This window comes from Schistocerca gregaria, chromosome 7, assembly GCF_023897955.1.
Source record: "Schistocerca gregaria isolate iqSchGreg1 chromosome 7, iqSchGreg1.2, whole genome shotgun sequence".
In the NCBI taxonomy this organism is placed as follows: Eukaryota; Metazoa; Arthropoda; class Insecta; order Orthoptera; family Acrididae; genus Schistocerca; species Schistocerca gregaria.
In genome coordinates, this window is record NC_064926.1 from 462929703 (window position 1) to 462941940 (window position 12238).

Sequence of the window (12238 nt, forward strand, 5' to 3'; positions counted from 1 at the left end):
TTAGAGACACGAAATTTCAGGGATACATTTATCTAGCTAACGCATTTAAGTGATTAAATGTCCATACAGTGTGTTGAACACATGCCGGACATCAGTTTGTAGGATGGAGTTTCATGCCTGTTGCGCCTGGTCGGTCAATACAGGGACCGTTAATGCTCTTAGTGAAAGACACAGCAGTTGTCGTCCGACGCTGTGCTCCGTTGGAGACAGATCTCGTGATCGAGCAGGCCAAGGCTGCATGTCGAGATTCGGTAGATCATGCTGGGTTACAGCAACAGTATGTGAGCGCGCGCTATCCTGCTGCAGAGCACCCCCTGGAATGCTGTTCATGAATAGCAGCACGGCACGTCAAATCACCAGACTGACATACAGATTTGCAGTCAGGGTGCGTGGGATGATCACGAGAGTGCTGCTGCTGCCATTCGAAATCGCGCGCCAGACCCCAAGTCCAGGTTAGGTCCAGTGTGTCTAGCACGCAGACAGGTTGGTTGCAGATCACCAACTGACCTCCTCCTAACCAACATTGAGGCAGAACCAGCTTTCATCAGAAAGCACGACAGACCTCCGCCCAGTCCTGTGATGAATTCTCGCTTGGCACCACTGAAGCCGTAAATGGTGGTAGTTTGGGGCCAGTGGAATGAACGCTACGGGACGTCTGGCTCGGAGCTGACCTTGAAGTAAACGATTTGTAACAGTTTGTTAGGTCACTGTGGTGCCAAATGGTGCTCAAACTGCTGCTGGAGATGTGGTACGACGCACCAGAGCCATACGCCGAACACGACAGTCTTCCCTCTCGGTAGTGTTACTTGGCTGTTCGGAGCCCGATCACCTTGCGACCGTACATTCTCGTGACCACCTCTGTCAGCAATCATGTACAGTGGCTACATTTCTGCCAATTATTTCCGCAATAGCGCAGAAAGTAGACCTCGTAGCGTTATTACACGATCTCACTCAAAATAAATGAGGTGTCGATAATGGCGTCTTTGTCGCCTTAAAGGCACTCTTGACTAAAGTCAACTCAACAATTCCAATCTCAATTGTACGTAATGCCCACGACTGTTACAGCGTGTATTTAAAGCAAGCCTGATGTGCTCCCTCATAGTGGCGCGAAATTTGAATAGACCATCTTTCACATGTAGAAACACGCCTTTCAACTTCGCTTTACGTCGCACGTCTCCTCCTTGGTGTTGCAATTTTTTTCCATCAATGTATTTAACATATTTCACACGTATTTTTACACATATTTCACCTGTACATTTAGTGAATTTCGCCCTGCGATCTCATTGCCCACGCAGCTCAATTTTTATGACGTCGGATCTTCTACGTTGTATGTCCCACAACGATACAATTTTGCTGGTCCATTCCGGGGTGTATGCAAATATTGTCCGCCAAATATATCGCTGATACGGTTAGTAGTAACGAAGTAACAAATTAAAACGTTATGCTTCACGTGCCAGTTTTACTGCATGAACAGGGAAAGTATAGTACGCGATACAGTTTTTTTCTTTTCATCATTCTGTGAGGGCTGTCAGCGAGGAAAAGTTTCGTGAAGATTTGAAATTATGTGTAAAGTTTGTTGCAAGTCACTGCGTGCTCTCATTCTCAAATACTGGATTAATAAAGTATGGGTACTTGTGTGTCGTGGGATACACTGCTTTTTCAACCCCATCCCCATTCCTTTGATAGGTAGGTGGTTCCTATCTTACAGCGATTGTTTTCTGACTGTATATGATACGTGTAACAAGTTTTTTTGATATTGGTCCAGTGGTTTAGACGGGATGTCGTACACACACACATACACAGACAGATACGTACATCCACTTTTATAATATGTATGGATTAATACTCAGTTTTAAAAATGCAATATGTTTTGCGAAAGACGAGGCACGTGGTGGGATCTGAAGATTCTGCAAGGCAGCAGCAGGTTTCCTCAGAGGGGATGGGCTGCTTCATTCATTCGGGAAGCATAATGAGTCGCGAGGTTTATAACGCGGCGCGCACCAAGGACGCAGCACTTAACTCATCAGCACTGCCTTGTCGGAAGCTGACGCCACACGCTGGCGCGGCGCCTGCAAAGGCAACGCAAGCACTTTAATACCACGCAGCGGCAAGCTGCTCACTATGGGACTCAAAACGACCGGCGGTTCTCAGTCGGCCACCACAATAAAAAGAAATCAGTTAGAGCTTCTCACTTATTCCATTCTCTTTGAGAACCAAGGCTTAACAACGCCGAAAAGTAGGGGACGCTAAAATAACAAGGAGTACCCGGTTTTTTGAATATTAAGACTTTCAGAGCTGATAGGGTGATGGAATGGCTATGGAGAGGGAGTAGAAAGAAAAACAAAGTTAGTAAGTTAAACGCTTCAGCAACACGCACGTGTATGTGTGTGTGTGTGTGTGTGTGTGTGTGTGTGTGTGTGTGTGTGTGTGTGTGTGTGTGTGTGTGTGAGGGGGGTGGGGGGAAGGGTGGGGGGGGTGGGGGTGAGAGAGGTGTAATTTTTTTCGGTAAAGTCCATGCCTCCCGATTAGCGTCGAGAATACTGCAGCAATTTCGCACGGCGGTCCTAGGCAAGGTCACAGTGGAGATGGTTCGCCACTGCCTTTCTCTGACCTGTCGATATAGTGTCAAGCGTGTATCTTATCGTGTGTGACTCAGATGAGCGTTTCTTCAGTGCTGTGCAGTGTTGCGCTGTGATTCTACTGTCTCGACAAACGTCGGAAAAAGGAAGAGGAAGAGCTGCTCGGCCTGCTGAACTGCAAGCTGCATTCCCTCCCTTTGCGAACAACTGCGGCAATTTCTTCCACAACTGAAAGGTGAATCTCTTAGCTTCTGGTCGTCCGAAAATCTGAACCCAGGGCCTATTCCCCGAAAAGATTCACAAACATTTTTCTTTCATATAATTATTTTAATAGTCGGTCTCAACTACGGGTCGGGTCACATCGTTCCGAAATATTCCAACTGCTTCACAACACTCTGCCTCACTGGTTGGACATCACGGAAAAGCAAGCTACTGGCCCTTCAGAGAACTGTGCTAGTACAGCAGTCGGCGCAACAAGCATCCAACTCCGCCTGTAATGCGACCTTCAAATCCTATCAAGTGGCGATAAGCGTAACGAGGTATCTGAGAGTGTATCGGTAAACCAATTTTGGCAGTTGTTCCACTCATGGAAGTTTCGCCGACTTTAAACAGGGTAAGAATTCGAAGAAATATTCGATTTGAATATGGAATTGCCAATCCAGCCACACACCCTGTAGGTGGGGACGGCAGGGCCTCGTGCATCACGTAAATTGTCTTATTTTTCCAAAAAGCCGCGCGAAAAATTCATGTCAGTCATATCTCGCGTTCTATTAAGCACAGAGATAAGGTGGACTGATAAGGTAATAAATGAGGCGGTTTTGCGCAGAATCCGAGAGGAAAGGAATATGTGGATTGGTTGGTTGATTGGGGGAGGGGACCATAAAGCGAGGTCATCGGTCTAGTCGGATGGTGAGGCCCTTCATTACAGATCACTTTGTTCATCAGCTGGTCCCATTAAGTGCTACGAAAGAAAGCCGTCATCTTTTTATATGTACTCTGTGCCTTATACGAGGTTCTGGTGAGACAATTAATCAGAGAGGATGTGGAGGTCTACTTCTTATATTAAGAGTCAGTAAGTGTTTCCGTGCGTTTTCTTCACGTTTCATTACTACCAACATTATTTAACTAATTTAGTGAAATGAGTTCTTAATTCCGTTTCAGTGAATGTACACAATGTTGCATCACGGTTCCGCGAATTTAAGTCAAATTGCAGTAATCGTGCGCAAGTGCCTCATAAATTCAATAATAAAAAATAGAAATAATTACAGTGCATGAAGAACAAATTGGACGAATTTCCAATTTGTATGCGAATTTCGAATTTGTATGTAGAAACCCCCGAATCAAGGTCTATAGGGCAAATGAATAAATCCGGTGTATGTGTCACGGCGAAAGTACACACCATCTGATTAAAAGTATACGGACACATATTAGTGAACATTAATGGCGTCTCGACCTCTGCTGAAGACACTCAGTGAGGTGTCTGTTAATTCTTCCTCGAAGCTGAAACCAGAGTAGATATTGACGGACGCTGGGGTTTGCAGCGAAAACGACGTTCTAACTCAGCTCAAAGTTGGTCCACTGTGTTCATCGGGACTCGGGGCAGGCCAGTCCGTTTCAGAGCTGTTATTGTCCAAAAATCATTGTCGCACGGATTCTGCTTCATGACAGGGTGTACTGTCATTCTGATACAAAAAAATCAGCGTCTCCGAACTGTTCCCCTACTGTACGCAGTACAGAATGCTCTAAAATGTGTTCATATCCTTCCATATTTAACATTTTCTTATGCGCAATAAGGAAACCACATCCTAACCACAAAGGCACCCCCACACCGTAACACTACTTCATTGTTGGCACTCTGAACGATGGTAGGTAGCGTTTTCCAAGCATTCGTCAAACCCAAACCCTTCCACCGGATTGTGACAACGTGCAGCGTGAATCATCACTCCAGATCACTGGTTTCCAGCCGTCCACTAACCAGTGGCGACGCTCTTTATACCCATCGCCTAGAACTGACTAAAGGGATCTGTGGCTTATGTGGAGCAGCTCGACCACCCTTTTTCGCTTCCTACGGACAGTCGTTATGTTAGCTGGACAGCTATCACTTCAGAACTCACGAATCATTTCCTTCGTTGATTTTATGCGTTTTTTTGAAACTACCTTTCGCATTACTCGACGGCTCCTGTTCGTCAGCATATGAGGTCCTGTAACCGACTTGCGCGGATTCAGAAAGGCTGAAATGTTCCTTGACACGTTCGAAGCGACTGAGCCGTGCTGACCGTTCTATTCTGCTGTTACTGCTTGTCTCCTCACAATACCCCCCCCCCCCCCCCCCCCCCAAATGTCCTTCTATACTAATTTTTGAATTATAGTAATACCTTCAGCTGCTAACGGTCGTTGATATATATCAACGGGAACAGGTGAAAAGGTGTGCTAGGTCCGGGACTCGAACCCGGGATCCCCTACTTACATGGCAGACACTCTATCCATCTGAGCCACCGTGGGCACAGTGAATAGCGCGACTGCAGGCATTATCTCGCGAACGCCTTATGCGAGACGTGCATTCTCACCTTCGTAGTGTCCCATCCAAACACACTCATTACTCATGGGAGACATTCTTACCAAGTCCCGTAAGAGTTCGGGGAAATGCGTGCATCCTCACAGAAGAAGGAGGTGACGGCCGGCATTGCCAGAACTATATACTTGTATGGATATGGTGTCTGTTCTTTCAGACATGTCCGAAATAACAGACACCATATCCATGTAAGTATATCCTTCTATACTGGTGGGTTCGTCTCTCCTGAAACCTAGTGGTCATATCCGTATTACAATGGGATGTCCGGATACTTATGGACAGATGATGTAGTTGAGGAATTAGGTAAAATTATGGCAAAATTATGTAATGGGCGGGCGGAGGAAGAAGCATGGGAGAAGATAAATGGAAATGACGAAAGAAGGTACCTTACTAAACATTCGACTGGTTATGGACGAGGAGTTCTCGAATGTTTCAGTATGAAAAGGATGGGGGAAGTGATCAGTCATAGTTCTATTGAAACTGTCCTACATTATCGTCACGGGATTTGGTAATCCGTGCATGGTTGGAAAGCATGAGAACGCCTCCCCTCTCGAATGGGGTTCCAGAGCACAACCTCGGTTGGTATTTTCGGAATGGATGTGAGCAACAGCAGATAGACGCACAAGACCCTTGTCATTGTCAAGACACAAGATAGACAGACAGACAGACAGACAGAGAGCAGGTGGAGCGCAGCGCACGTAGCTGAGGACTCACCTGCTGCTGAGCCTGCGGCGCCGTCAGCACGCCCGTCTTATCGTCCTCGCGACCCGCCCCCGCATCGCCGCCACCGGCACCGCCGCCACCCCCACCGCCGCCTCCACCGCCTCCGCTACCGCCTCGGTCGTCGAAATCGAACTCCTTCATAAACTCCGAGTGGAAGTCGGAAATCTCGGAGATGAGGTCGTTGAAGGCGTCGGAGGTGATGATCTCGTCACTGGTGTCGTCGCCGATGAGGTCGGACAGGCCGGGGAAGGTGACGCCGCCGTTGGCGTCCTTCTCCAGCGCGGCGGCGCACTGCTCCAAGTCCACGAACTCACTATCCATCTGCTCCTGAAAACAAAACGCACGTGCGCATCAGTCACTAGGAGCGTGGTCCGGGGTGGTTCAAGAAAAAACTGTCGCTGCGCTTTGCGATGGGCTGATCTGCCCAATACGTTGTGTGGGGCTAAACAGAAAATATTGTCTTCATGTCAGTAGAAAGGGAATATGTAGATGACGTATACTGTGTAACGTATGATGTACAGAATCAAATTGGGGAGAAAAGAATTTTACGCAACAAATTAATGAAAAGAAAGAATAGACGTCGAGGAACGGTTAACTTGGTAGCGCAGGAAAGAATGGGGAAATAAAAATTGTGTAACTGACGAAAACCTGAATATAATAAGCAGATTGACATTTATGTGGATAGTAATATTTATGCAGATATGAAGAGACCTGCACAAGATGGAAAGAGTGGGGAACAGCATAAAACCAGTCTCTGGACTAAAAACCGTAACATAGCACGGCAGCGTTCGTTATTATGCTTTCATGGGATGCATGTACATATGAAGACTGCGATTAATATAAAACAATAGAAGACTGCTCCACGACGTTAAACCCTGCTGATAACGGGACGAAAGTGCCGAAATGTTACTACGAAAAGACGTATGGAAGAACGTTAACGCACTGCTCCGTCACTTCTTGGTATAAAATTTCATATTCGAGGGTGAAAAAACAAGCATGCAAGAAACCGTAACTGTAAAACTACACATACTATGTAACTATTGCACAATTTCTTTGTCACGACTTTACACGGAAAATGATCCGCACTTGATGTGCCGTTTCTTCAATGTTGTGAAGAAAAAGTATCAATTTTTGGTCTCTTGCATGTTAGTGTCTTTTGTGGACAGTCGGCAGTTACTTGATCATGGCCTATGAACCGAAAATCGTCTCGTAAAAAAACAAATATTTCTTTGTAGAATAAAGAAACCGCACGACAGATGCTTGATCCACAATCTTTTATTGTATTCACGACCGATTTATGGGCACTTAAAGTTCCATCATATGCTGTACACGACAATTGGAGGGGAACCACAGATCTGGACTGCCACACATGGAACTAGGCGGCTAAAATTTCTAAAACGAATTACAATAATTAAAAGAGAGAACAGGATGTCACTTACAAACAAAATTACCTAACCATCTGAGATCACGCTGACCCCAATGTTGTCATGGAACCGAAAGTTCTGTGTCAAAATAACAAAAGGAACCTAAAAAATCCGAACAAACCGACATTACCATCGGACGCCAAAAGCCACCATAATTTTAAAAAAAATGTAAAATACAAAAAAAGTTGGAGGAGGGGGAGAGAAATCAGATACTGCTTGGAATTACATTAATTTCATAAAAACCGTTCTTCCGCGCTGCACGACTGGGAACTGAAACACGAAACTACGTAATAGTAAATACTAGCCGTGAGTACCGAGGACGCAAACGACCCATCAGACATGTGATATTGCTTAACTAATAAAACTGGAAAAGTGTAGCACCATATTTTCATTAGTATAGTTTACATCTGATGATGGAACTTTAATAAGTGTTCCGTTACCGGTCGTGTACACAATAAAGGATAGCGGATTAATCACCTGTTGTGTGGTTTCTTCATTTTACGAAATGGACTTATGCAGTTGCGGCTGTCCCATAACAAGAACTCAATTTCTTTGATTTCACAAAAATGTAAAGAAGTACCACTTTTATGAGAAAACGGAGGACTTCACACCTATCATTATTTCCAAACATATTTACTAGAGAAGAAATATGGGATGTACAGTGTTGTCTTCATTGCCTCTACTATGGTATCAAGAGAGGTAACGTAGTGAACACCTCTTGTCTCAATGCTACCTACAGGAAGCCTTTAAGATGCGTGTTGGAGAAAGAGAGAGAGGCTTACCTGTTTGCACTCCACGAGCGCACCGAGGTCGGGAGGTGGCTGCGCTGCTGGCTTGGGCGACGGCGTTGCGGTCGTGGCGGCACCCGCAGGGTCCGCCCCCGGGGCCGCGCCTCCGCCCCCGCCACCGGCGCCGCCGCCGCCCCCGCCGCCCCCGGGCGCCCCCGCGCCGGTGCTCTTGACTGTGGCGGCGGCCGCCTTGACGGTGACGTTGGTGGAGATGTTGCCGGTGCCGGTGCCGGGCCCGGCGCTAAACTCGAGCTGCTGCACGATCTCGACGGAGAACTTGGTGAGCGGCTCGGCAGCGGGCGCGCCGCCGCCGCCGCCGGCCCCGCCGCCCCCGGCCCCGCCGCCCGCGGCCGGCGAGTGCGCCCCCGCGCCAGCGCCCGCGCCCTGCGCCGCCGCCCCCGGGCCGGCGCCCGCGCCCGCCCCCGCCGTGCACTGCACCTTGGCGGCCGGCTCGCCGAAGCCGCCGCCGTCGCCCGCGCCGCCGCCCGCCTCCAGCTCCTCCGCCGTCCGCTTCAGGAACTTCTGCTGCTGCGGACAGACGCACATGCTGAGGCCTCCGTAGACGTACGGCATCAGAGCTGCGCCAGCCGCGGATGGTACTGCTAATGTCGATATTATTTGTAGGGCTCTACGCTTATGGATCAGTTGTTACTCTTTGAGATCGATTAGAAGTATAGGAATATCTGGAAGCAAACACGAAGATGGAACGTACACTGCATTAAAAATACAATGCCGACGTAATAAGCTCATGAAAGACAGATTAAAAAATGTGGAATAACTGCCGATAAAATTCGCTATAAAATAAGAGGCCCAAACCTTTGAAAATCAATGAGTTTACAGTAGAAAGGTAACCGAGCCACTCAGTAGGATATTTAATATCTCCCCCGCAGTATTCTATGAAGAATGCATGAGAAGGGACACTACCTCAAAATTAGTACCACACTTATTTAAAATTAGCTTAGCGGCACCCTGCAACGCTCGCGGGGTCTTTATGGTCTGCACGGATTTTTTTTGTTTTTTGTAATAAAATTTTTGGGTTGTTAACAAAATTTCAACACCTTCTAAGCTTTTCACGCTAACTAAGACCATAGAAGAGTGGTCTCTTCCGAATTTTCTTCAGACCAAGAAGCGATTGTGGTAGCTGGAGTTCACGATTTTTGTTAATCATGCCTTTTGCGTTCTTTTGGTGCAGTTTCTATAGAATCTGTCACCCCATGGCAAATATTCATTTATATCTAACCTAGAAGATAAATTAGAAATTTTCGCAGAGTCACCTTTAAAATTCTTTTAATATAACGAAATATTTTCTTAAAAATTTTCATGACATACTTCACCCTCTAGGGGGCTGAACAGTAAAACACGTATTTTTTTTAATTTCTAATAAGACAAGCCAAATAAAAATGATCATAGATTTAGCTTGGAAAATGTTATGATAATGAAACAATTCCCCAAAACTATTCATCCTCTATTTCACTCCCTCACGGGGCTGGACTTCCAAAAGCAATGAAACATGCATTTTTTTTAAAAAAAATTCGAAACAAAATTATTGAAATACCAATTTGCATATACGTAAGTTTAAAAATGCTTTAGTGATTATTTAATGACTATTTACTTCCAACAAAATTTTGACACACTATTTTATCCCCTTAAAGCTTCAATTTCCAAACAGTGGTGAAACACGTTATTTTTTTATTTCTGACTGAGAAACCAAGTACCAATTTTCGTGAGCGTGGCTTCAAGATTGCCTTAATAGCGACGTACTTTTTTTTAAAAAAATTTCATCCCCCATTTCACACAATTAGTGCTGAAATTTCGGAAAATTGCTTCTTAAATGACGCCTACAGTGTAAGATCAACACCCTCTCCAAGTTTCAAACTTCTCTCGTTAGTTGTTTGTGTTGGACGATGATCAGTCAGCGGGACATTTCCTTTTATATAAAGAAAAGATAGCGGGCAGGTCCTGCAGACGACAGAGATCATCCCTCAGCTTTATGCAAGTTTCACATGCCGGTTGGTCCTCCCGCCGTACCAGAATGTCGTGTGCACACAGCCAAGATAACGATTCTAAGCATCACCACACATAACAATAATTAATATGAAGGACTTAAGTTTCTTGCGTTCTTTTTAAAAGAAATCTTCTTTGATGATCTTGATAATATAGAAGTAGTGGGTAATGCTTTCAGAATCGAACTAGCTGTGAGAGCTTCATAAAACACGTCATACCCATGTCGTCGGTCAAGGTCACAAAACGACGTCGCAGTGACGTAGCCCGCGAAGTTTCATTGAAGTCGACAACAGATGCAGGATCAGAGCACGAAACGACGCTCTGTGGTATAAGAGCGCAAGATCGCTGCGGCCCGCGCCGAGAGTCGCACTGGGGGGCCAATATTACATTATGAACAACCCACTTCCGCAATAGTGCAAGTGTAAAAAGTTACGACCAAAACGAACGCGACATAATGACTTCACATGTCTAGTGCTGTATGATGCTGACGTACTGCGGGTAACAGCTGAGGTAGCGACGTGGAGAGAGCGCAGCGCGTGTGCGTGGCGCGAGGGACGGGACCGCATCGCGTGTTGCGAAACGGGCGCGGCGCGGCGAGGCCCGGCCCGGCGGCCGAGTAATTACACGGTGGCCCAAGGCCGTGGCAGCGGCAGCGGCAGCGCCAAGCCACGCGACGCGACGCCAAGAGACGCGGCCAGGCGCTCCGCTCTGGCCAGACACCGCACCCCGAGCTCCCGGGCGAGCCAGCTCGCTGCGGCGCTCCACGTCGCGGTCACTCGCTGCGTCGTCTGCGTCCGTCTGCCCTCCGCTACACGTTTGCCATCACCATCGTACAAGTCACTGGGGACCATTGCAACCCTTACTCCATCGTGGAACGAGTCGATGTGTAGGTCACACAATGCGCAATATCTAAAAAACCAACCACAAATCGATGAAGCACGGAAAATAGGATTTATTATCCTACGCCAACGTGCATGTTCTCCCTGTTGTTTCTGTCGCTGCGCAGTGCGCAGGATGGTTTGTTGCAAATTACAGACTAGTGTCGAATTCTGCATAACGCTACAAATCACACACACATCAGCCTGCGTCTCGTATCAAACCTTTCTCTCCCGCAACTATACTCCTCCCCTTTCCGTCATCTCATCTCCACTACCAAAATCACAGCTCGTTAATGTCTCACGATAGGTCCAATCAATCTCTTCTTCCAATCTACTCTATTCTCCCCATTTCGATTGATTACTTCTACATTAATTATCCGAACTATGCACGTTCTCTTCAGCATTCTTCTGTACCACAATATTTCGAAAACTTGTTTTCTTTTCTGAGTAGCAGCTATCCTCCACGATGTACAACGTTACTTTCGAACACTGCCAGACCTCCCTAAAACCGAAATTTATACGTTAAAATCTCTTCTTTCCAAAAGACTTTCTTGCTACTGCAGCCGGCCGGAGTGACCGAGCGGTTCTAGGTGCTACAGTCTGTAACCGCGCGACCGCTACGGTCGCAGGTTCGAATCCTGCCTAGTTCATGGATGTGTGTGATGTTCTTAGGTTAGTTAGGTTTAAGTAGTTCTAAGTTCTAGGGGACTGATGACCTCAGTAGTTAATTCCCATAGTGCTTAGAGCCATTTGAAACATTTCTTTGCTACTGCAAGTCTGTATTCTATATACTGTCTACTTCTGAAACCCTCCACAATAAACCGCAACATGTTCAGATTGGACAGAATTAGCGGAGAGCATTAGCATAGCGTAGGAGTCACTGTAGCACTCGTGAAACGACGGCAGCCACAGAAATGGGACTCAGAATTGAGAGAGGCAATTGCGTCCGTCGGTCTATTTGAGAAATCCAGCGGGACAAGAAGTTATCTCACCTGAGAGGTGTGCAGTCCCACATACGGGTGCGAGGCCGCTGTGACGAAATGTGAACAACCCGCCGTAAAACGGCGTTCCTCGAAGCCGTAAAGAGGAGACGGCGGCCGCTCTGTCGCAAGCGCGCCGTGCCTGCTGACACGGCATGCAGGTAGCCATTACTGTCTCGACACGTGTCCTCAGCGCACCCCAGTTCACTGTACACGATCCTTACGGAGATTATCAGCTTTTAATTCCTCTTTGTTGCAAAGCAACAACTCAGCTGTTGAAGATACCACAA

The 12238-nt window shown here is 46.8% G+C and overlaps 1 protein-coding gene across 1 annotated transcript in view; it reads right to left on the minus strand.

Moving 5' to 3' along the window:
• Nucleotides 1-12238, minus strand: part of LOC126282432 (neurogenic protein mastermind-like) — a 456429-nt gene that overhangs the window by 130263 nt on the left and 313928 nt on the right. The window contains exons 4-5 of the mRNA XM_049982089.1: nt 8081-8614; nt 5866-6201 (exon numbers count right to left, since the gene is read on the minus strand). Of these exons, the coding sequence (XP_049838046.1) occupies nt 5866-6201; nt 8081-8614 (870 nt within the window). The remainder of the gene's footprint in view (nt 1-5865; nt 6202-8080; nt 8615-12238) is intronic.